A 24815-nucleotide genomic window follows, 5' to 3' on the forward strand; every position below is an offset into this window, starting at 1 on the left:
AAAACTGATCCATCTTCTCCTTCTTTTTACACTATATAAGTATTAATATATAGTAATAATGCAAGATGCTATATATTAATGCTGTATTATTAAAATGTACATTAATGACCAACAGTATCATTGTAGAACTTGTGAATCAGTCATTTGTGTGCAAGATATGCTATTCATACGTCATTCTTTCATGAAGGTTCAACTGTCTGCATCCTTATGAAGATTTCGGAACCCTTACCCGTATTCGTCTCATAGCAGCCAGTATTTCAATTCTGCTTTTGGGTCGCACGATATCCAGGCTCCCAATGAACTGTGGCAGAAGAGGTTAAACAAGGGACATAAAATGAACTGTAGCTTATATTCTGAGAAAAATTCAATGATTTGCATTCACGCCAGTGCAACAGGTGAAGTAGCCTACAGTTAGGCACCTTATATTACAGTAGTATCCATGTAAATATTACACATTAATAAAGTAATTACAATGAAAGTTGGGAGTTACAATCCCTTCAACATGATAGTTACATGAATTAACTTGCATATTTAGTACTCATAATGCAAAGATTTGGTAACAGGTTCACTAATGAAATGTGAGCCATTAAAAATAATATATAATAATATATAATAATAATAATAAATAAAAAAATGGTGTTGTCTATTATTTACCTTCACCTCGAACGTGAGCCCTTGCTGGAAATGTCCATCATTATCAGCAGGAATCCTCTGATCCACTGAGTCGTCTACCAGATTATATTTACTCTTCTCCAGCATCGTTTTATGGTATGAAAATAGCGTTCGATACCTTTATTTACTCAAAACATGCTGAAGCCTCCTGGCTGCACTGATTTCTGAGGGGTTTCTCACAGAAAGATGACGGTGGTCCTGTAAATGTCCAAAGGCAATGATGCTCATTCGCAGAGGGATTCAGCATCATCTAGAGTAAATACGACCTCAGTTGTTTAATAACCGAGCAGACGGTTCAGAAGATGTACGCTGACTGTTAACACAATGTCTGGATTTCCAGCATGATGATTAATATCCCACCTGTCCCCGTTGGCGCAGACTCCCCCTTAACATAATTTATGGATCTTACTATGGAGAAGGCTTCTCTATTAATATTCATCAGACAATCATTCGCCATTGGAAGGTTATCAGGCAACACTAGCGCGACCTGATTCATGTTCATGAGGTAATATTTCCCATAGGAAGGTTTCCGAGGAAACTATGCAGGAATTAAATTATTCATTTAAGAACCTTCAGCCTAGTAGCTAGTATTCGTAATTTGCGTCCATTTCAAAAGGGTTTGTGTGAAGCCACACTGGCTGTGAAATACAGTATAACGGACAGGAAATACTTATGAAGTGCTGACACCTTGTGGTTAAAAAGATGGCGGCTGATGAGTGCATGGTAGAAAAATCATTGCACTCATACTAATACATAAAAAAAAACAAGCACTCTGACTTAGGCTAAACCAGAAGTTACAATTTAAAAGTTCTGTAATATTACGTGTGTACAGTAGCTATAAAGTGACAGGCTTATCCTTAGGCTGATGACACATGGGGGAACTTTTTGAGCAATGTTGCTGGGCAAGTTTGGGCAATGTTATCTTTAACGGGCAAACAGGTGAGACACAGGGCCCACAACCAATCTAAAGTATCCAGGTCGAAATTTATTACCCATTCTAAATGGGAAAGTGCCCAAGCAGCACTGCTCAAAAAAAGCTGTCCAGCAAAATTGCTAAAAAAAAGTTGCCCTGTGTATCATAAGATTAAGACTGTTTTTAAGGGGCTTTGACCAGTCTCAGGGCCCTATCATACACCCGGCGCAATGCGACGCAAGGTGCAGCGCAATTGTGTTTGCTAGTTTCAGTCTGGTGCTGTTCGCATTTTCCCGTCCAGCGCCACGTCGTTTAATTAGCAAATGCATTTGCGCTCATTTGTGCGCCCATTGGCTTGCTGGTCTAAAAAAGAGGTGTGTTCAGGCGCATTGCGGGCGCATTGCTATTTTAAGGAGCTGAAAATAGACAGCTCAAACCTGGTCTAAAGTCTGGCGCAATGTTTTTTCTTTGTTAAGAGGGTACATGCTGCTTATTAAACACAGGGACGCACACCAGCACACAAACATGCCAAATATTAAAAATTAAAGGATTGCAATGCATAAGATTTTTTTGTAGACTAATTAAATATATAAATATATATACGAGCGCAACTGGCTCTTAAAGGGAAGATGAGACTCTGATTGGTTTATTGCACTTTACGCCGGGGAACACCAACTGTTAAATAGCAAAAGTGGATTTGGACACGCCCTGAGTGCACCTGTGCTGTTCACATTACACTTTGCATTTAGTTCGTTAAAATAGGGCCCTCAGTGTTTACAATATTTAGGCCTACACACACACACACACACACACACACACACACACACACTAACCGAATATAATTAGACTATAATATTTCTCAACAAAACTAACTGTTGTGTTGTGTTGTGTGTGTGTGTGTGTGTGTGTGTGTGTGTGTGTGTGTTTGTGTGTGTGTGTGTGTTTATACCGCATATTCCCATTCCCTACATTACAGGGACCAAATGTCCTCACAATGATAGTAATAGTAATCATTTTTGACCTTGTGGGGGCATCATTTTGGCCCACATGTGGAAATCAAATTGCAAATCATACTAAATTAAGTTTTTTGAAAATCTGAAAATGCAGAAAGTTTCCTGCGAGGGGTGGGGTTAGGGAAAGGGGATAGAAAATACAGTTGTAGAGTATAAAACAATTGTCTATTGGAAGTCCTCATAAAGCATGCAAACCTGTGAAATTTGAAACTAAATTAAGAAGTAATTTCTTATAGCATCTAATTTCAATGCAACAATCAATGCCTTTACAGGGGCAGCTGTGGCCTAATGGTTAGCCAGTTGGACTTGTAACAAGAGGGTTGCAGGTTTGAGTCTCGGTGCTGGCAGGAGTTTTAGGTGGGAGAGAGTTAATGAACAGTGCTCTCTTCCACCCTCAGTACCCATGGCTGAAGTGCCCTTGAGCAAAGCACTGAACCCCCAGGTGCTCCCCGGGCGCTGGATATATAGCTGCCAACTGCCAACTCTGGGGGTGTGTTCACTTCTCACTGCTGTGTGTGTGCACTTGGATGGGTTAAATGCAGAGCACCAATTCTGAGTATGGCTTACCATACTTTGCAAATGTCACGACTTTCACTACCTAATGTCAGTGATCAAATTCTTTGTTTTTGGTGCAACTGAAACAGGATGTTGTTCTTACACCCACTTCCTCTCTATAAGCACTTTCAGTATTGTTACTGTTAGTAATCAAACACTTTAAAAAAATGCTTGTAAATTTGACAGAAAAAAAATAAAATACTGTTAACACAGAGAAATGACTTTCCCAGAAGCTGCTGTGAGACAGATAATATGATTACATTTGATTTAAATAGTTTTTTTTTTGTCAACAGTTATTTACATTTGGATGTTTTGCATTACATTTTATGTTATTTTATGTTTTAAACATTATTTCAGTGCTTGAGTCTTAAGTGATGTTGTTTAATCTTTGTGTTTATGACCATGTGTACCATTCACTTAACTAATGAATGGCGGTTCATCTGTATGAATTCATATGAAATTTCATTCATATGCCTTTGTATAATCAACAGCAGTAATCAGATTGTATAAGAATAAGTAATCTTAATACTTTTAATCAATTTAGAAACTACATTCACACATTTATCGACAGCTTGCTTACACAAGGTTAGGTTTACAGGTGAGTTTATGGGAGTGAACCTTCATATTTTTATAAAAATTGTACAAATTCATACTGTTTTATGGACAGGCCACATTAAGTTTGGTTCAATATGTAGCTTTTTTATTGCAGTTTTACCACCTTGGTGGTTAACAGTACATTTCTATGATAAAAAACGTCCCAAGGCTATGAATGTAACCCTAGTTCCTCTAAGGAACGAGACGCTGCGTCAAGCGCTTTGGGGAACGTCCCTGACGAGACCGACTCTGAATATCGTATGTAATCAGTCCATCGGAAAGGCGTGACGTCACGGCGGGGTGACGTAGCGACCAGGAAGCTATAAAAGCACGTGCCGTGCAGCTGGCCTCAGCTTCGAGTAGGGAAGCAAGCGCCGGCAGGGGTGTTCTTTTCAGGAACTTGAGCTTGAGGTGATTGCCAGTAGCAGGGCAGTTTTAAGTGTCAGATGTCTATCTGAGATATCTTGTATTGGCTCGAATGGAGCTTTACAAAGAGCCTCTAAAACCACAACCAAATCCCAGGGGGGAACACGGGATCATACTGGAGGTCTCAGCCTCAGCGCACCGTGGAGGAAACGTGTAACTAGGGGGTGTCTACCCACTGACTGATCATTGAAAGGGACATGGAAAGCAGCTATGGCCGCCACGTACACCTTTAAGGTGGAGTGGGATAACCCCGCAGAGAGCCTGGCTTGTAAAAACTCCAGAACTGTACCAACTGGGCAGTTTGCTGGGTCAAGCTGGCGGTCTCTGCACCATGAAGTGAAGAGCTTCCACTTCAGGGCGTACAGTTTCCTCGTAGAGGGAGCTCTGGATTGGAGTAGGGTCTCAACAACCTCGGTTGAGAGACCAGCTGCTAGCAGCTGCGCCCCCTCAGGGGGCACACCCACAGCTTCCACAACTCCGGGCGAGGGTGAATTATCGTGCCCTGCGCCTGTGAGAGTAGGTCTGCCCTGATTGGTACCTCCCACGGAGAGCCGTCGAGGAGCGAGACTAGATCTGAGAACCATACTCGGCCCGGCCAGAACGGGGCTACTAGTAGTAGACGGGCCCCGTCCCGGCGTACTCTCGCCAGAACTCCCGGGAGCAGAGCGATAGGGGGAAAAGCGTACAGACGAAGCCTCGGCCAGGTCTGTACCATAGCGTCCAGTCCCAGAGGAGCTGGATGAACTAGAGAGAACCAGAGGGGACATTGCGATGTCTCCTGAGTCGCAAAGAGGTCCACCTGGGCTGTGCCAAATACTCTCCATATCTGCTTCACCACCTCTGGGTGAAGCATCCATTCCCCGGGCCTCGGCCCCTGCCTCGACAGTATGTCTGCTCCCACATTCAATCTCCCAGGAATATACACTGCTCTGATCGAGAGGAGTTTGCCCTGGGACCACAGAAGGATCTGGTGTGCCAGCTTGTACAAGGGGCGCGAACGCAGACCCCCCTGGTGATTGATATAAGAGACCACTGATGTGTTGTCGGTGCGCACCAACACATGGTGACCTCTCAGGTCTGGGAGGAAATATTTCAATGCTCGATAGACTGCTAGCATCTCTAGGCAATTGATGTGCCATGTCAGATGGCGACCACTCCACAGACTGCGGGCAGGGTGGCCACTCATGACCGCACCCCAACCGGTGAGGGACGCGTCTGTCGCTAGCGTTACACGGCGACAAGGAGCTCCCAGCACCGGGCCCTGATTCAAGAACCAAGGTTTCTTCCACATGTCTAAGGCACGAAGGCACCGCCGTGTGACCTTGATAACTCGAAGTGGATTTCCCCTCGGGGAAAAGCCCTTGGACTTGAGCCACCACTGTAGGGGTCTCATGTGCAGCAGGCCAAAAGGTATCACGTTGGACGCAGCTGCCATCAGCCCTAACAATCTCTGGAATTGTTTGACAGTGAGTGACTGGCCTTCTTTGACTCTCTCGACTGATGTGAGGATCGACTCGGTCCGAGCAGGAGACAAACGTGCCTGCATCGTGGTCGAATTCCACACTACGCCTAGATAGGTGGTTCTCTGAACTGGAGAAAGTACACTCTTCTTGGCGTTTAGTCTCAAACCCAGCTCCCCCATGTGTGCGAGAACGACATCTCGATGTCGAACCGCCATCTGCTCTGATTGAGCTAGGATCAACCAATCATCGATATAATTTAGAATGCGGATGCCCTGCATACGGAGGGATACCAGAGCCGCATCTACACATTTCGTGAACGTGCGGGGTGAGAGTGCGAGGCCAAAGGGAAGTACTCGATATGGATAAGCTTTGCCCCCGAAAGCGAACCTCAGAAACTTCCTGTGTTGTGGAAGGATGGATATGTGGAAGTATGCGTCTTTGAGATCTATTGTGACAAACCAGTCCTCGGATCTGATTTGAGCTACAACCTGGTTGACAGTGAGCATTTTGAACTTCAGTGGCATAACTGAGCGGTTCAGGTGACGTAAGTCTAAGATCGGACGCAACCCCCCATCCTTCTTTGGAACTATGAAATACCGGCTGTAAAACCCGGATTCCCTGTCTAGAGGAGGGACCACCTCGATGGCCTCCTTCCTTAAAAGGGTATTCACTTCTTGTTCCATAACCAGAGCCTGCTGGGGGCCGACCACAGTCGGTGTAACCCCGTTGAACTTCGGTGGTGGACGACCGAACTGAATGCAATAGCCTCTTTCTATTGTACGCAGGACCCACTGAGATACATTTGGCAGTAGCTTCCACGCTGCTAAATAATCTACTAAGGGCTTCCCGGTGTGAGGAGCCGGTATGTGGCGTGGTCATCTCCCGCCCAGATGCACCACGAGAGCGACGAGGGAGGAAACTCTGGAACGCCGCTGCCTGTTTGTGTGCCTCCTGGAACCTGTCGACGACAGTGTCGCCAAACAGGCCCGAGGCTTGAAGCGGGGCGTCCAGGAGGCAGACCCTGTCTCGTTCTTTTATTTCTGACAGGGTCAGCTTCATCTTCAGACTTGATCCCCTCTCCCTCATCAATATCTCTCAGCAGGTCAGCTTGATAAGCTTGCAGGACTGCCATAGTATGAAGGCAAGCCCCAGCCTGCTTCCGAACACAGGGTTTGGGCGCCAGATCTGGCAGATGAGGAAGGAGATAAGGACTGGCCCGTCTCCATTCCCTCTGATAGATCCACCTGCGAACCCCACGAGTGAAGCAGCCGCTCTGCCTCGGCAGAAGCGGGGCCAGCACCGCGAGGAACGCTGGTGAAGGCTCCCTCCTCGAAGAGAGCCATCCGGGATCGAAGCGTCCGCATTGGCAATCGCTCGCAATGCGGACAGTCGGCCCCCTCGAGAGCCGACTCAGCGTGCTTCGATCCCAGGCAAGCCATGCACAGACTGTGTGTATCCCCGCTCGTATTGTAGCGAGGGCAGGGAGGAACACACAATCTATAACGTGGCTCGGAATCGCCCGTCATATGTTTGGTCTTTTGCTTTTGCTTTGGCATATTGAGCTGTTTTAGCGATCTTTTAATGGCTAAGGGACAGACAACAATAAATAGGACCAACGGGACAGACTTTTGACATGCACACACAGAGCACTTGCTGACAGACGCGAAGGTGAGGCCAGCTGCACGGCACATGCTTTTATAGCTTCCTGGTCGCTACGTCACCCCGCCCGTGACGTCACGCCTTTCCGATGGACTGATTGCATACGATATTCAGAGTCGGTCTCGTCAGGGACGTTCCCCAAAGCGCTTGACGCAGCTCGAGTTCCTGAAAAGGAACTGATTTTTGTAGTTGGTATTAACATTGTATAATTTCACATTTAAACCTGCACTGTCTTTTTGCTCTCTTTGCTTTCAATTAGCATTTTAATGGGCTGTTGACTAATGAGATGTGCTCGTAGTCTGCCTCACTGATGCTGCTTTTGATATTTCAGGCATCATTATCAAACGTTCTCCATTTATAGAGACAAGTATGACCTTAATGTTCTTTTTATGTTCTTTTGGCTCATGGGTCTACCTCTCAAGGTGTTGAGAGACTTGCGTCATAATCCTGAACTTGACTGTGATGTGACTATAAATAAGTGTGCACAATAACACAGCAAACGTGTGCACTGCTTGACACACTATGTTTTCACAGCACAGAAACAGGTGAGGAGATTCTGTCTCAGAACGCACTGTACCTATTGAGTTTTTGATCTTATTACTTTAGGGGACTGTGAGGCTTGTTGTTCCACAGTTCATCTTTTGCCAATTTGAGCTCAAATCAGTGTAACAGCCCCCTTCGGAGATGAAAAAAGAACGAAGAGGGAGAAATGGAGTGAGAACACAGACTGTGAAGGATGAATGTGAATGTTCCCTTAGAAAAATATTAGCTTGATAACAGCAGGATGCTAAATGGACCTAAATGAAGCCAATCAGTTGTAATTGTTGCATTTTCAGTAAAGCTAAAGTACCCATCATGCATTAGAGGCTTAAACTGGGAGATGTTTTACTTGTCATTGAGAAACAAGTACATTGAAAAAAAAAAAAAAATAGAAACAGTAAGCAATCAGAAATTGCTTGTAAATTTCGCACTTAATTAAAAAAAATTAATAAAATGTCTTAAAATTAAAATTAAAATTAAATAAACATGGAATTTTCAAAGATTAAAATGAAAAGTATTTTCTTGTACACTGTAAAAAATACATAATTTCCTGCCAGTATATTATCCAGCAATTTTGTAGACATTTTCCATTAACTAAATTAAAACACAATTCGGTGAAGTGCAAAATTCTAAATACAGGTAAAACAACAACAACAAAATCTAGATGGAAATTTTCTTCAAACAAATACGGTACATTGTGCTGTAATATGTTTGTTTTTTGTTTGTTTATAGTAAAACATACTCCAGTAATCTTTGTTTGACTCCCAAAAAATCTTTTAATTAAATAATTTAAAAATATATATACATTAAATATTTCTAGTAAGGTTTAGTTGTTTTACATCAAAACATTTTGTATTATCATTTCTTATATATGTATATATGTGTTGTATTGTATATATATATATACAGTACAGATTAAGGCATCAAAACTATGAATTAACACATGTGGAATTATATATGGAATTATATACATAACAAAAAAGTGTGAAACAACTGAAAATATGTCATATTCTAGGTTCTTCAAAGTAGCCACCTTTTGCTTTGATTACTGCTTTGCACACTCTTGGCTTTCTCTTGATGAGCTTCAAGAGGTAGTCACCTGAAATGGTCTTCAACAGTTTTGAAGGAGTTCCTCGAGAGATGCTTAGCACTTGTTGGCCCTTTTGCCTTCAGTCTGCGGTCCAGCTCACCCCTAAACCATCTCGATTGGGTTCAGGTCCGGGGACTGTGGAGGCCAGGTCATCTGGCGCAGCACCCCATAACTCTCCTTCTTGGTCAAATAGTCCTAGATGCCTTCAGTGTGACTCTACAATTTTCATAGTCATGAAAATAAAGAAAACTCTTTGAATGAGAAGGTGTGTCCAAACTTTTGGTCTGTACTATATATACATATATATATATATATATATATATATATATATATATATATATATATATGTGACATTACAATAAAAATAAATCTCTATAATTCCATGTTTATTGTTTAAACAATTGGTGAGGGTAAAGTGAGTGATTTAAAATAAACAGTAGTTAAAGCCCTTACTCCACTTTCCTGGATGACAAATTTTTAAGGACTTCCTCATCACCAGCTCGTGTTCGGGAAGAGTGGCTACAAATGATCCACAGTCGGGCAGAATAATAGAGATGGAAAACACTGATCATTTCTCTAAAATCTGTCCCCTACATATATACTGCTCCTCTATTGTGTCTGCATGCTCAAGTGTGACTTACACAGTCCTGAGTTATGAAGAACTTCTGCTGGAAGGTGGGTGTGTGTCACCTCAAACAGCAGCAGTTACTAAACATGGCAATGTTTACTTAAAATAACTATGACATGGCAGTCTGCTGACATTGTTGTTCATTTTATCAGCAATTACCATAATCATACTGCCAAAATAGAAAGTGCGCCACATCCTCAGACATCTTTAGAAGAAGAAGGAAATGTTCTCTTCCAGTAATAGAGAGTCCTGGATTTAGCTCACTGTCGAGCAATCCACAGTCCTGCCTTTTCCTTTGCAGAGGTTTTACTTAAGTCAGATTACTTGTAATAAATAAATTAAATAAAATTAAGAAGAAAAACTAAAACATAAGTTTGGAGAAAAAGTTGCAGATACATAAAACAGTTTGTTAGGCAACTGAGGGACTCTTGGTTTTTACTACAGTAATAGCAGTTTCAAAATGATAAAAGTTCAGATTACTATTTCTACACAAATATATAGTTTTGTTGGATAGAACCAATATATACATTTATCTAATAGTGATAACAAGGAAGTCTCAAATAGTGAAAATGTATTATCTTTCCCGTTGATCTCAATGGCAGTTGATTGGCTGGCACAGGACCTTCTGGATCTGTCATTTATTCTCATGAGAAGCACTTTCCTAGGCTATGACATGACACTTAGACAACACTAAGACAACAGACACTTAAAATGTAAGTCCATATAATAATCATTTGGACTCACATGTTATGTGTACATAATATATATATATATATATATATATATATATATATATATATATATATATATATATATATATATATATTCTATAATACTTTATGTTTCATATCATTCTTGGAGTTATTTTGTTAGAATTCACAACTACTTTTAAACGGAGTTCAACAAAGAAACATCCTTTTTAGAAATGTAGTTACAACATCTACCAATAGGGGTAGACATAATATTTTAAGACCCTGGATATAATGTAATATTGGGTGAACGCTCTCTCTCTCTCTCTCTCTCTCTCTCTCTCTCTCTCTCTCTCTCTCTCTCTCTCTCTCTCTCTCACATAGTTCCGGTGTTTTTTTTTTTTTTTTTTTTTTTTTTTTACGCATTGGTCAGTTTTGAGATCTTAGGCTATTTGGCTTGTCATGAAGAGAAGAAAAAAAAATCCAAAAATGCTTGTTCTTTTCTGGCTGTTGACATTATTTTCAGGTTTATGAGAGCTAAAAGGAGATATCAAAAATCCTCTGATATCTCAAGTTATCCTCTGTAGAAACTGCAATGTCAAAAATATGAAACAAGAATTTTGAAATAGGCTAATTCCGTTTTACCCTATTTTACCCTATTTACCTGGGATGTCTCTATATGTTTGGAGATTAAAAATACTTTTTATGTTAAAACCAGTGTGTTTCAATTTCTGAGCTCTTAAAGGCATTTATTTTTTCAAGAAGTAGAGAATAAAAAGCTCTCTTAAAAAACTAAAAGATTTTATGAAAAGACTAATATTATGGCCATTTTTCACAAGCCTGTTCTATGACTGTTCAGTCTGTTTAGTTCTATGAGCATTATTGAGCCAGTTGTCCCTGTTCAAATGTTAATGGTGAGAATGATTGCAGATGGCAGTTTTAAAGGGCAGCATGAGGGGGTTCAGAGCAGGTGAGTCAGAGTGGGCCGCTGTCTCTCAGTGCCATCGCTGCAGAAGATAAACAGGTTCCTGCAGAGGCGTGGAGTGGGTGAGATGAGTGGTCCACGCTGTCGCCATGGAGACCAGCTTTCTTGGAAAAAACACCTCTGCTTGTCCCTGTATTCTGGAATAATGGAATGATCCCATTGGTAGCAGTTAATTATGTGTGTGTATGTGAATAGAGTAGATTTTTAGTCTCTTTATGAGGCTCACTCAGAAAGGTGCCAGGCTATGTGTGCTGGAGGTGACTAAGAGCCTCCATTAACCCTTGTGAGTGGGATGTGTGGGAAGATGAAGAGCAGAGGGGGGACGTCTCTTACGTATGATGACATTAAAGCATCCTAACATTTCCTTTAGATGCACACAACATATTTCTTTTAAATTAATATTAACATACTATCAATAATAATAATAATGATAAAATGTAAAGTAAAATAAGTAACATTAAAATTTAAATAAAACTCAAAAAGCTAAATAAAATCAATAATAATAATAATAATAATAATAAAATGTAGTTAAAATATTTTATTTTGCTGAATAAAAAATATAAATATAAATATAAATATAAATATAAATATAAATATAAACAAATAAAATAAAATAAAATAAAATAAAATAAAATAAAATAAAATGCTGTCAATGATTATGAACCCAAAAATGCAGACAAAGACAGATCTTTGCATGTACAAAATTTATTCTTTTTTTTCACTCAAAAGTTCAATAAATAACCCACAATTGTTCATCAAATATAAATACAAATATAAATTCTATTTTCAATAAATATTCATAGGCAATACAAAATACATATTTAACACATAATTGTGCAAAAGTCATTTCACTTTCACAGTTATTGTTCAGTGCTACAGTACAATCTTGATCTCTGTGTGCTCCAGTGCTGTGTTCATAGAGTCAATGTTCTCGAATGCCCGAGGACTTCCAGTCGGCTTTTGAGACCGTGCGTCCAGTCCTCCTGAACCTCAGGAAACAGGTTCAGATCATTAAGTGACCATCACGTCACACAAATGCCATGTTAACCGGGGACACATTCATCCCCTGCTGTCTTTAGGGTAGTTTAACCCACATGCTGTGTGATGAGTTCTTGGTAGACAGCTGACTTGAGGAATCGAGGGTAGCAGTCTTTCTCCATGAGGGTGTTAATTTTACTCTGGGCAAGGTTGAAGCAGGACGGTGTGGGCTGCTCCATATTCTTCAAGGTGATGTTTCTAGTTTCATTATCAAGATTAACCTGAAAATATGCAAAGGAATGATTTGCTGTTAGACATTTTCCATTAAATATATATAAAGTGCAAGTCTTTTGTACTGTTAATATTCTTAGGAAATGTACCTCTCTTGGTGCGTCAGAGGCGATGAACTCCTCATAGATTTTCCTGGCCTTGGCGCACAGCTTCGATGAGCTCTTTGTGTTCCTGTATTCCTCACAGGCCAAATAGAAAGCAATATTTTCTTCACTGTACTCAGATGCCAGGAACGTTGTGAAAGCGCACAGCCCCTCTGCGAAGAAACATGAAGAAGACATTAGACAACCCTTTCATTCTACAGCAATGTGAGAACAATGTACTTTTAAATTTCCGCACATTTCTTAATGATATGCATTTACCTTTGTGTGCCAGGAGTTCATGGAAAGACCATTTCTGTCTGTCCTCCGGTGTACGTTTTTTATTTTTTTGTGAGTGGCCCATGATACTGAGCTCTTGCTTTAGTAGAAAACTTCCAAACCGAGCCTTGAGCTCCTTTGCCCTGTGACGAACAAAAAAAGCATTCATTTCAGTGGGAAAAGTACTTAATTTTTCTTTCTACATTATTATTTAACAGTGATTTTTTTTAGGTGATTTAGGTTTAAGCTACTTAAATAAGGTCTAGTTTAAAAGAAAATAGTAGCATTTAGCTGTTCTACCAGTATTTATTTTTAAGAAAATATGAAACATACCTTTCCAGACAAGTGACTGGCAGATGCTCTAGTGATCGGCACATGTTAATAGAGATGTCCAGAGATGCTCCACAAGTGGATGGATGTCTGATAGACTTTAGATTCTGTCTAAATGTAAGCAGTGCTAGGTTATTTATACAGTTTCACCCTCCATGACATCACATGAGTCGGCCAATGAAACGCAGGCTGTGGAGGGAGGGGGAGTTTCTGCCCTTCAAGCAGCGTTTAGTCTCCAGTGAATCATTTCCAGAAGGCACTGTCTCAAAGATTCACTTTTTCCTCCCTTGTGCTTAATTGTCTCTTGGCATAAAACAATGGAAATGGATGTAATGCCAAAAGTTGAACTTTACAAGGATAATTCAGGCAAAAAGGAACATTAACATTAACATTTAAACCAAAGAATAAATTGATGTTTCGGTGCTTTTTTCATACACTGAATGCCAGTGTGTTCCACTGTTGTTTTTATATCCCATTGACTTGACAAAAACAGTTCTTTACAATACCTTCTTTTGTCATCCTCATAAGGGGCAGTCAGAATTTTTATTTTTGGGTGAAATATGCTTTTAAATGTTTGAATAAACACTGTAAACATGTGAATACAAAGACACTATATTGACTAACAAATATCTGCCTACGTGTCATTATAAATAACTATAGGCTGATGGAAATATATTTCAACCACATGTGTGCGCAAGCAAGGGCCGTTTGCAGCATATAGGAAGTCTGTGCAGACAGGAGGAAGCCCACCCACGTGCCTTAAAACCCCTGCTGATGTCACTGACTCACACTGTATGAACCCGTCTGGTATGAAAGCAGAGGGTCTTAAAAGCATTGTTGTACAAACAGGAAATAGAGACGGAGAATATGTGGGAGAAGACAGGGTAACTGGAAATATAAAGAGAAATCTGTTCAGGTGAAATTCTAATTGTGATTTCCTTTGTTCTAAATGATTTTGGATCAAAGCAAAAGATGTAACCTCATCTGATTCTTTATTCTCTTTTGAGTTGCATGTAAATAAAATATATATCTTGCCAGGAGGAGATGTTTCTGTTTGATAAGCAATGAGTCTTATCCCAAAAGAAATGCTGTTGGCTTGAGGATGTTCTTCTTTTATGGCCAAAAAAAGAAAATGTCAGAAAATGTGCTTTATGCACAAAAGATCAAACATTCTGATCAAAAATAGTATTTAATAACATTAAATACTATTTAGGGGAAGTCGTGGCCGAATGGTTAGAGAGTCGGACTCCCAATCGAAAGGTTGTGAGTTCAAGTCCCGGGCCGGCAGGAATTGTGGGTGGGGGTAGTGAATGTACAGTTCTCTCTCCACCCTCAATACCACGACTTAGGTGCCCTTGAGCAAGGCATCGAACCCCCAACTGCTCCCCGGGCGCCACAGCATAAATGGCTGCCCACTGCTCCAGGTGTGTGTGTGTGTTCACTGCTCTGTGTGTGTGCATTTCGGATGGGTTAAATGCAGAGCACAAATTCTGAGTATGGGTCACCATACTTGGCTGAATGTCACTTCACTTCACTCACTCAAATCAATTTAACTGATTTAGCTTACAACATGAAAGTTATTTTCAAGTTTTAGATCAAGAATTAGAAATATAATTGTAGAGTGAAGATTTTTCGGGGAGATGAAACATGAGTATTGACATGTCTTTTCTTCTGTTGGAAATATTTAATATACATGTAGAAAATAGGGTGAATTTTCCTTTTGTGCCAGCTCAAATCTTCATTTCCTATTTATATATTGCTCTTACAACAATAATGGATGAGATCTCATTAGTGATTCTCTTAAGTGAACCTGTAACCATCACCATTAGCAATAACATGTTTTGTTTACTGGCTTTGGTACTGACTTCTCAGTGCCAGAGATTTCATTTAGCAACTGTGAACTTTATTACATTCATTTAGAGGACAAGTATGTAGTGCTCTGTTTACATGCTCAGTCAGAGGTCAGTGTTTTTGGGGACAGAGTGTTACAACGTGTGTCTCAGGCCAGCTGTAGCATATCTTATTGAGACTCATCTCCATTTGTCCACTGTCACTTTAGACTGGATGTAAACATGTTTTCTTTGCCAGTGCCCAGGCAGAAAATAACATAAACCCTGCAAAGTCATGGCTGGAAAAATAAAACAAGCCATTTGTTTATAATTGTCATTATGATAGATATAGTCCTAAATTTTCACCGTAAATGAGTTTCCCATGGAAGCCCTTTTCCACTTCAGAGAAATTGCAAATTTGTTTTGAGTAATTGTGAATTTGTTTGTCACAAATGCAACTAACACTTGTGACTTTTTTGTAATTGCAATTTCTCACAATTGCAACTTTTTTTCCCCTCATAAATGCACATTTGTTTCTCATAACTAGAACTTTCTTTCTTTCAATTGTGACTTCATTTCTTAGAATTTAAACTTTATCACAATTGAAACTTTAAATCACAACTGCAACATTTCACATAATTTAGACTTCATATTCCATATGTATTTCATATGTATGACTATTTCTTATATTGCTATTTTTTTAATAATTGCAACTTTGTGTCTTAAAATGTCTTATAAAGACAATATTTACTTTAAACCTCATAATGCCACTTTATTTCTCATAATTTAGAGTTTACTTTTAATAACTGTGAAATTATTTCTTATAAGTGCAACATTTTTATAACAGAAACTTTGTATCTCACAACTATGACTTTATTTCTCAGAATAGCAATTGTGTGTCTCACAATTGTGCCTTTATTTTTTTACAATTGAAAATAGATTTCATATAATTGTGGCTTTATTTCTTATAATTGCAATGGTGTTTTTTACAATTTCATATTTATGTGACTATTTCTCACTGTGACTTTGTATATCACATATCTTTGTTATATTTAAATTATTTCTCAGAATTTAAAGTGTGTATCTCACAGCTGGAACTTTATTGTCATAATTAGGATTTCATTTCTCACATAGCATTATTTCTTGCTATTCGACAATTCAACAAATCTCACAATTGCTACTTGCAATATTGACTTCATATCTCATAATCATTACTATTTCTTGCATTGTGACTTTACATCTCAGAACTGCAACTTTATTTCTCATAACTACAACTGTGTATCTCACAATTTATTTCTCATAATATGCATTTGTTTCTTTTTTTGATTTAGCTAAATATTGTATTTAGTTCAACAGATTCTTATTCAGATTATTTTTGTGAACTGCTGCCACCGGAAAGCCGCCTATCTCTGGAGTTTAGCTTCCTGCTCCGTTGTCCATTGAACAATGGGAATAATTAACAAGGATTTGTAAACCACAGTGCAGTTTCTATTTAAGGAATTCCATGGAAGTTGGCTTGTTCAGCTTACAGGAACACTTCAACTGCACAATATATAATCAAGATATGATGTCAAGGTCACATCTTATTGGTTTTCTGTTTTGCCAATTTATAGGTTACAGGTTGTATAATCTTGTTTATGATGTTACTTTTTGAATAGCTCATCGGTTTTGAATGAAATATCTGTTATATGCACTGAAAAGGATGCAAGATATTTGATGCCAAACCAATGTTGCCAAGATGTGAATAAAAAAGCATGCCTATAATTGGGTCACATGAAGATCAATATGGAATAAAGAATCTTGTCTCATCATGATTTTTATGCAGCATATTATGTCTTCATAAACCTGGGCCTGATAACTATAACGGACCAATTCCAAACCCTTTTCTAATCTAATCATACTATGACAATAATGAAAATGTGTTGTATAATAGACACTTAGGTCAGCTCTGCTGTGTTCTGTATGATTGTAGGAAAAACGATTTCATTAAACTTAGTCAAATAATATAGGTCAGAGATATTTATAAAGTACCTATTTCCTTCATTTTACATATAAATTTATTATTGCATTCATTTATCTGTTACATGCAAATCATTAAAACAGAAACATGGCAGTTATGATGCTTTAGAAATGATTGTTTGCATTAAGGATTTAAAAAAAGTGTTTAAATTTTAATTTCAACAGTCTGAATACAGGAACACAGTTTCAAGATTTGTGCAAGTTTAAAATCCAGTTTATTTTCAAAAGTGTGAGGCCATTCATTAGTTATTCTTATGCTGTCATATCTGATATAAAGTTAATGTGTGATGTTTTACAGAAATGCTGACAAAAACATTGTCATTGTTTTTAAGCACTTGTTGACTAAATAGATGATTAAACCTCCACCAACACATTTGTCATGATGGCATATTCAACAGAATTTCCCTTGGGAAAATGTAATCAACTGCAAAAATAGTTCCAAACAGAGCCAAAGCAGAATCAACTGAGCAGCATAGCATGCATTTTACAAGTTCAGTCTATAGGCATGTGTTGTCATATATAAAACTCTTGCTAATTGAAATAAACCTTCCTTTGACTGTCACATTACGCAGTGTTTTGTTCCTGAATGAAGCAGGAGCATTTGAACAGTTTGACTGGGTGAATGAATTATTTGGTTACTTGTTTCATTCCTAATGTTTTTGAATGAATCAATTGTATGAATGATTCAATGAGTCACTCATAAAGGTAGTCACTTGCCACCGACCTACTTTTGTATCTGTGTAATTTGTAGAAAAAGTCTCCAAAAAATTCCCACCACTGATGCACAAAATCACAGTCTGTCTGGAACATTCAAACATAGACAAACAGTGAAAAGACCCACTTTCAAAAGCTGTTCGACCAAACATATTCAATAACTCTTTTCCAATTGGAATTATACATAAAGTAATTAGATTTGCTAGGTTTGACAAAAAAAAAATGCATTTCCAAACTGCTTGAAAGAAAAAAAAATCAATTACATTAATTATAAATGACAGATGATGATGAACAGGATTTACGTAGATGTTGACATGTGACTGGACCTCAGCAGGGACTGTCCCAAGCCATTCTTCACCAGAATATGGGATTTGCCCAACATTTTGGATAACTGGAATTTAATTGAATTTATGGGAATATAGCTGTCTTGAAGTTTCAAGCCATTACAAACTGGCAAGTGTCCCGGAAACTGAGGACCTAAAAAAATTTCAACTTTCCCTCAAGTCAACCAGCAGAGGTTTTGAAATATGAGGGTTCAAAGGGTCTTGTTGCTAAAAATATGAATCTCCATTTGTGTAACTGGAGGAAGAGTAACAGATAACATGGATAATCTGACTAACTTAACCAAAATAAAGTTAATGTAATGAAAGTCATTTAACTCACTATCAGGAGTAGATTCTTTGGGTAAAAAGTGCAGTTTGCCTTTTTTCAGTGTATTTTGCACTCTAACTTTTTTTCTGTCGCCAGGAGCTGATATAAAATGTATATGCATGTTTTTGTTCTTGTTTTTTTCTGTATTATCACACAGCATATTCTCAGTATGCCGTATTCAAAATCATTTGATGGGTTTTCAGTGAAGAACAGCAGGGGTCTTTGCATAAAACGGTGGTCTGCATTGAGTAGATCAATTTTCCTCCGTTTTCTGCAGAATCAAGCACTCCCGGAGGTACCTGGAAAGATAACAGGCCGACAAATGAAAATGGCCTCACCACAGGATGTTTTCATATAAAATGCCTAATTGGGAACATTATAAAAATTGTGCCGGTTGAGCTCTGATATTTGTCTGAACTGCTTTAACACACAGCTAAAGCTTTAGGATGCTACTCTCATTAGAAGAAAGAATAAAAGAGTGAAGCATATTTACACATGTATTTCAGTCTATATGACACCAAACTAACATGTGACTGTCTGGCCAGTAAGGGCAAAAAGAGGCAATGGGTTTATCCGTGATACACCGATGAGTGATTGTCTTTAGAGATCACATCACCAGACAGCTTTAATGAAACTTTTCTTTCCTCATTCATTTTTCCAATCTTCTCATTATATTGCAACAAGTGTTAATAAAATTAATATAGCCCACTTTAAAAATATATTCAGATATTCAAATATATTCAGGTTGAACTGAATGTAAGGTTTTCAGGACAACTGCATGCTAATTGTGTCAGGAACACAACTGGACACAGATGCAGATTACAGTGCGAGACCAATTTATTCAAAAAGTCAAAAAGAAAAACTCCCTCCAACGAACAAAACAGGCCGGGAAATGAGGAAAAAAGTTCCAACAGAAAAAAAAGAGACTTCAATGTCCTTGCATAAACGCCCGGCAGGGGGCGCCCAACAGCGCGGCCGCGTAGAGAGCGGAGAGGGGAGGAAGCCACGAGAGAGCCAGTGACGGAGCAAACAAAACTCTTCAGAAGAATGCCGGTGCCCGGTCTAGGAAATGAGGGAGGGGAAAAAATAGAAAAAACAAAACAAAACCAGTAGCAGCAAACAATGGCACGACAGAACAAGGCTTGACAGGATCAGACAGAATGGCTACACAGAGACTATTGACGAACAACGATCTGGCACCGATAGGCGCGACAGACGGGAATAAATAGAGCAAGAGATGAACAGACATTGAATTCAGGTGAGCGGAGTCAAACAATTAGAAGCGGAAACAGTAGTGATGAGGGGGAGGGAGGAACGCCACAGATAGGTGCAAGATGAACGATCAAAACCAAAACAAGACACCATGTGCACACGAAATGCAGACATATACAGAAACACACACACACACACACACACACACTGAAGAACGGGGTGATCAGACAGCGGACATGACAGTACCCCCCCTTCGACGGACGCCACCAGGCGCCGCAGGAAGGGGCTCACCTCGTCGCCGGTAGAAGTCCTCGACCAGTGTCCGATCCAAGATGTCCCGGGCCGGAACCCAGCTCCTCTCCTCTGGCCCATAGCCCTCCCATTCCACAAGATATTGAAAGCCCCGACCCCTACGTCGGGCATCTAGCAACTTCCGCACCTTATAGACCGGGGAGCCATCCACTAGACGGGGGGAGGGGGGGGTTGGGGCAGATGGAACAAGAGGGGAATGGAACACAGGTTTAACCCTGGAAATATGGAAAACAGGGTGCACCCGACCAAGCGTGGTAGGGAGCTTGAGCTGCTATATATCACACTATAGAGACTGTGTCTGTTCCCCGAACTAGAAAATACAAAAAACGTCCAAACCAAGTTAAGATTAACAATTTAATTGAGGTTCAACAAATAAAAAACAGAAGCAATATGGATAAACAAATGATAAAGCTTGGCTTATTGAATATCAGATCCCTTTCTACGAAAACACTTTTTGTAAATAATATGATCACTGATCATAATATAGATGTACTCTGTTTGACAGAAACCTGGCTAAAACCTGATGATTACATTATTTTAAATGAGTCCACCCCCCAAGATTACTGTTATAAACATGAGCCACGTCTAAAAGGCAAAGGTGGAGGTGTTGCTTCAATTTATAACAACGTTTTCAGGATTTCTCAGAGGGCAGGCTTCAAGTATAACTCATTTGAAGTAATGGTACTTCATATAACATTATCCAAAGAAACAAATGTTAATGATAAATCCTCTGTTATGTTTGTACTGGCTACTGTATACAGGCCACCAGGGCACCATACAGACTTTATTAAAGAGTTTGGTGATTTTACATCCGAGTTAGTTCTGGCTGCAGATAAAGTTTTAATAGTTGGTGATTTTAATATCCATGTTGATAATGAAAACGATGCATTGGGATCAGCATTTATAGACATTCTGAACTCTATTGGTGTTAGACAACACGTTTCAGGACCTACTCATTGTCGAAATCATACTCTAGATTTAATACTGTCACATGGAATTGATGTTGATGGTGTTGAAATTATTCAGCCAAGTGATGATATCTCAGATCATTATTTAGTTCTTTGCAAAATTCATATAGCCAAAATTGTAAATTCTACTTCTTGTTACAAGTATGGAAGAACCATCACTTCTAACACAAAAGACTGCTTTTTAAGTTATCTTCCTGATGTATCCAAATTCCTTAGCATATCCAAAACCTCAGAACAACTTGATGATGTAACAGAAACTATGGACTTTCTCTTTTCTAGCACTTTAAATAAAGTTGCTCCTTTACGCTTAAGGAAGGTTAAGGAAAACAGTTTGACACCATGGTATAATGAGCATACTCGCACCCTAAAGAGAGCAGCCCGAAAAATGGAGCGCAGCTGGAGGAAAACAAAACTAGAGGTATTTCGTATTGCTTGGCGGGAAAGTAACATATCCTACAGAAAAGCATTAAAAACTGCTAGATCCGATTACTTTTCTTCTCTTTTAGAAGAAAACAAACATAACCCCAGGTATTTATTCAATACAGTGGCTAAATTAACGAAAAATAAAGCCTCAACAAGTGTTGACATTTCCCAACACCACAGCAGTAATGACTTTATGAACTACTTTACTTCTAAAATCGATACTATTAGAGATAAAATTGCAACTATTCAGCCGTCAGCTACAGTATCACATCAGACAGTGCACTATAGATCCCCTGAGGAACAGTTCCACTCATTCTCTACTATAGGAGAGGAAGAATTGTATAAACTTGTTAAATCATCTAAACCAACAACATGTATGTTAGACCCTATACCATCTAAGCTCCTGAAAGAGGTGCTTCCAGAAGTCATAGATCCTCTTCTGACTATTATTAATTCCTCATTGTCATTAGGACATGTCCCCAAAACCTTCAAACTGGCTGTTATTAAGCCTCTCATCAAAAAACCACAACTTGACCCCAAAGAACTAGTTAATTATAGACCAATCTCGAATCTCCCTTTTCTGTCCAAGATACTAGAAAAGGTGGTATCCACACAATTATATTCCTTCTTAGAGAAAAATGGTATATGTGAGGATTTCCAGTCAGGATTTAGACCGTATCATAGTACTGAGACTGCTCTTCTTAGAGTTACAAATGATCTGCTCTTATCATCTGATCGTGGGTGTATCTCTCTATTAGTTTTATTGGATCTTAGTGCTGCGTTTGACATAATTGACCACAACATTCTTTTGCATAGACTTGAATACTTTGTTGGCATCAGTGGAAGTGCATTAGCATGGTTTAAATCGTACTTATATGACCGCCATCAGTTCGTAGCAGTGAATGAAGATGTATCCTATCGATCACAAATGCAGTATGGAGTACCTCAAGGCTCAGTACTAGGGCCGCTACTCTTCACGCTTTATATGTTACCCTTGGGAGATATCATCAGGAAACATGGTGTTAGCTTTCACTGTTATGCTGATGATACTCAGCTCTATATTTCTTCGCAGCCCGGTGAAACACACCAATTTGAAAAACTAATGGATTGCATAGTCGATATAAAAAACTGGATGACGAGTAATTTCTTACTGCTAAATTCTGAAAAAACAGAGGTGTTAATTATAGGACCTAAAAACTCTGCTTGTAATAACCTGGAACACTGTCTAAGACTTGATGGTTGCTCTGTCAATTCTTCATCATCAGTTAGGAACCTAGGTGTGCTACTTGATCGCAATCTTTCCTTAGAAAGCCACGTTTCTAGCATTTGTAAAACTGCATTTTTCCATCTCAAAAACATATCTAAATTACGGCCTATGCTCTCAATGTCAAATGCAGAAATGTTAATCCATGCATTTATGACCTCAAGGTTAGATTGTTGTAATGCTTTATTGGGTGGTTGTTCTGCACGCTTAGTAAACAAACTACAGCTAGTCCAAAATGCAGCAGCAAGAGTTCTTACTAGAACCAGGAAGTATGACCATATTAGCCCGGTCCTGTCAACACTGCACTGGCTCCCTATCAAGCATCGCATAGATTTTAAAATATTGCTTATTACTTATAAAGCCCTGAATGGTTTAGCACCTCAGTATTTGAATGAGCTCCTTTTACATTATAATCCTCTACGTCCGCTACGTTCTCAAAACTCGATAATTTGATAATACCTAGAATATCAAAATCAACTGCAGGCGGCAGATCCTTTTCCTATTTGGCGCCCAAACTCTGGAATAACCTACCTAACATTGTTCGGGAGGCAGACACACTCTTGCAGTTTAAATCTAGATTAAAGACCCATCTCTTTAACCTGGCATACACATAACATACTAATATGCTTTTATTATCCAAATCCGTTAAAGGATTTTTAGGCTGCATTACTTAGGTAAACCGGAACCGGAAACACTTCCCATAACAACCTATGTACTTGCTACATCATTAGAAGAATGGCATCTACGCTAATATTTGTCTGTTTCTCTCTTGTTCCGAGGTCACCGTGGCCACCAGATCCAGTCTGTGTTCAGATCAGAGGGTCACTGCAGTCACCCGGATCCAGTACGTATCCAGACCAGATGGTGGATCAGCACCTAGAAAGGACCTCTACATCCCTGAAAGACAGCGGAGACCAGGACAACTAGAGCCCCAGATACAGATCCCCTGTAAAGACCTTGTCTCAGAGGAGCACCAGGACAAGACCACAGGAAACAGATGATTCTTCTGCACAATCTGACTTTGCTGCAGCCTGGAATTGAACTACTGGTTTCGTCTGGTCAGAGGAGAACTGGCCCCCCAACTGAGCCTGGTTTCTCCCAAGGTTTTTTTCTCCATTCTGTCACCGATGGAGTTTCGGTTCCTTGCCGCTGTCGCCTCTGGCTTGCTTAGTTGGGGACACTTCATCTACAGCGATATCGTTGACTTGATTGCAAATAAATGCACAGACACTATTTAACTGAACAGAGATGACATAACTGAATCCAATGATGAACTGCCTTTAACTCTCATTTTTGCATTATTGACACTGTTTTCCTAATGAATGTTGTTCAGTTGCTTTGACGCAATGTATTTTGTTTAAAGCGCTATATAAATAAAGGTGACATTGACATTGACCGCCGCCGGACTCAGGACCTTGGTGATCCGGTATGGGCCAATGAACCTGGGTGCCAACTTGCGTGAGGCTACCCTGAGAGGCAGGTCCTTGGTGGAGAGCCATACCCTTTGACCACACACATAGCGGGGAGCAGGAGTCCGGTGACGGTCGGCCGCTGCTTTAGTCCGCCTATTAGCCTGGGCCAAGGCCGCCTTAGCTCTCTTCCAGGTGCGTCGACACCGTCAGAAGGCCAAAGCAGACGGGACCGCAGCTTCGGGTTCCTGTGTGGGAAACAAGGGAGGTTGATAACCGACAGAACACTGGAATGGGGACATACCTGTGGCAGAAGCCGGAAGGGAGTTATGGGCGTATTCTACCCAGGACAGCTGTTGACACCAGGAGCTGGGATTGTGGGATGCCAGGCAGCAAAGAGTACATTCCAAATCCTGGTTTGCCCGCTCGGACTGCCCGTTGGTCTGGGGATGGAATCCGGAAGACAGACTCATAGAGGCCCCGATCTGCCGACAGAACTCCCTCCAAAACCAAGAGACAAACTGGGAACCCCTATCAGAGACCACGTTGACCGGAAGACCATGAATCTGGAACACATGATCAACCATCACCTGAGCAGTCTCTTTGGCTGAGGGGAGCTTGGGAAGGGGAATGAAATGGGCCGCCTTAGAGAAACAGTCCACCACCGTAAGAATGACAGTGTTACCCTTAGATTCAGGTGAGCACAGTGACAAAATCAAGGGCCAAATGTGACCAGTGGCGAGAAGGGATGGGCAACGGGTGGAGCAGACCAACGGGAGGCGCATTGGAAGTCTTGTTCTGAGCGCACACCGAGCAGGCAGCCACGAAC

At 40.0% G+C, this 24815-nt stretch overlaps 2 protein-coding genes across 2 annotated transcripts in view; both read right to left on the reverse strand.

Annotated features, from left to right (window-relative positions):
* The window catches only part of nos1apb (nitric oxide synthase 1 (neuronal) adaptor protein b), a 34444-nt gene extending 33260 nt beyond the window's left edge, over positions 1-1184 (reverse strand). The window contains exons 1-2 of the mRNA XM_059500967.1: positions 655-1184; positions 230-301 (exon numbers count right to left, since the gene is read on the reverse strand). Coding sequence (XP_059356950.1) covers positions 230-301; positions 655-759 — 177 coding nt within the window. The 5' untranslated portion in view covers positions 760-1184. The remainder of the gene's footprint in view (positions 1-229; positions 302-654) is intronic.
* Positions 1185-11916: 10732 nt separating this feature from the next.
* rgs5b (regulator of G protein signaling 5b) lies at positions 11917-13292 on the reverse strand. Its single transcript, XM_059500968.1, has 4 exons — positions 13189-13292; positions 12859-12998; positions 12586-12752; positions 11917-12486 (listed from the first exon to the last, which is right to left on the reverse strand). Exons 1-4 carry the CDS (start codon positions 13230-13232, stop codon positions 12313-12315), a joined length of 525 nt encoding a protein of 174 aa, XP_059356951.1. The 5' UTR covers positions 13233-13292; the 3' UTR covers positions 11917-12312.
* Between the last annotated feature and the right edge of the window lie 11523 nt (positions 13293-24815).

The sequence above is a fragment of the Carassius carassius genome, chromosome 20 (assembly GCF_963082965.1).
Source record: "Carassius carassius chromosome 20, fCarCar2.1, whole genome shotgun sequence".
Taxonomy (NCBI): domain Eukaryota; kingdom Metazoa; phylum Chordata; class Actinopteri; order Cypriniformes; family Cyprinidae; genus Carassius; species Carassius carassius.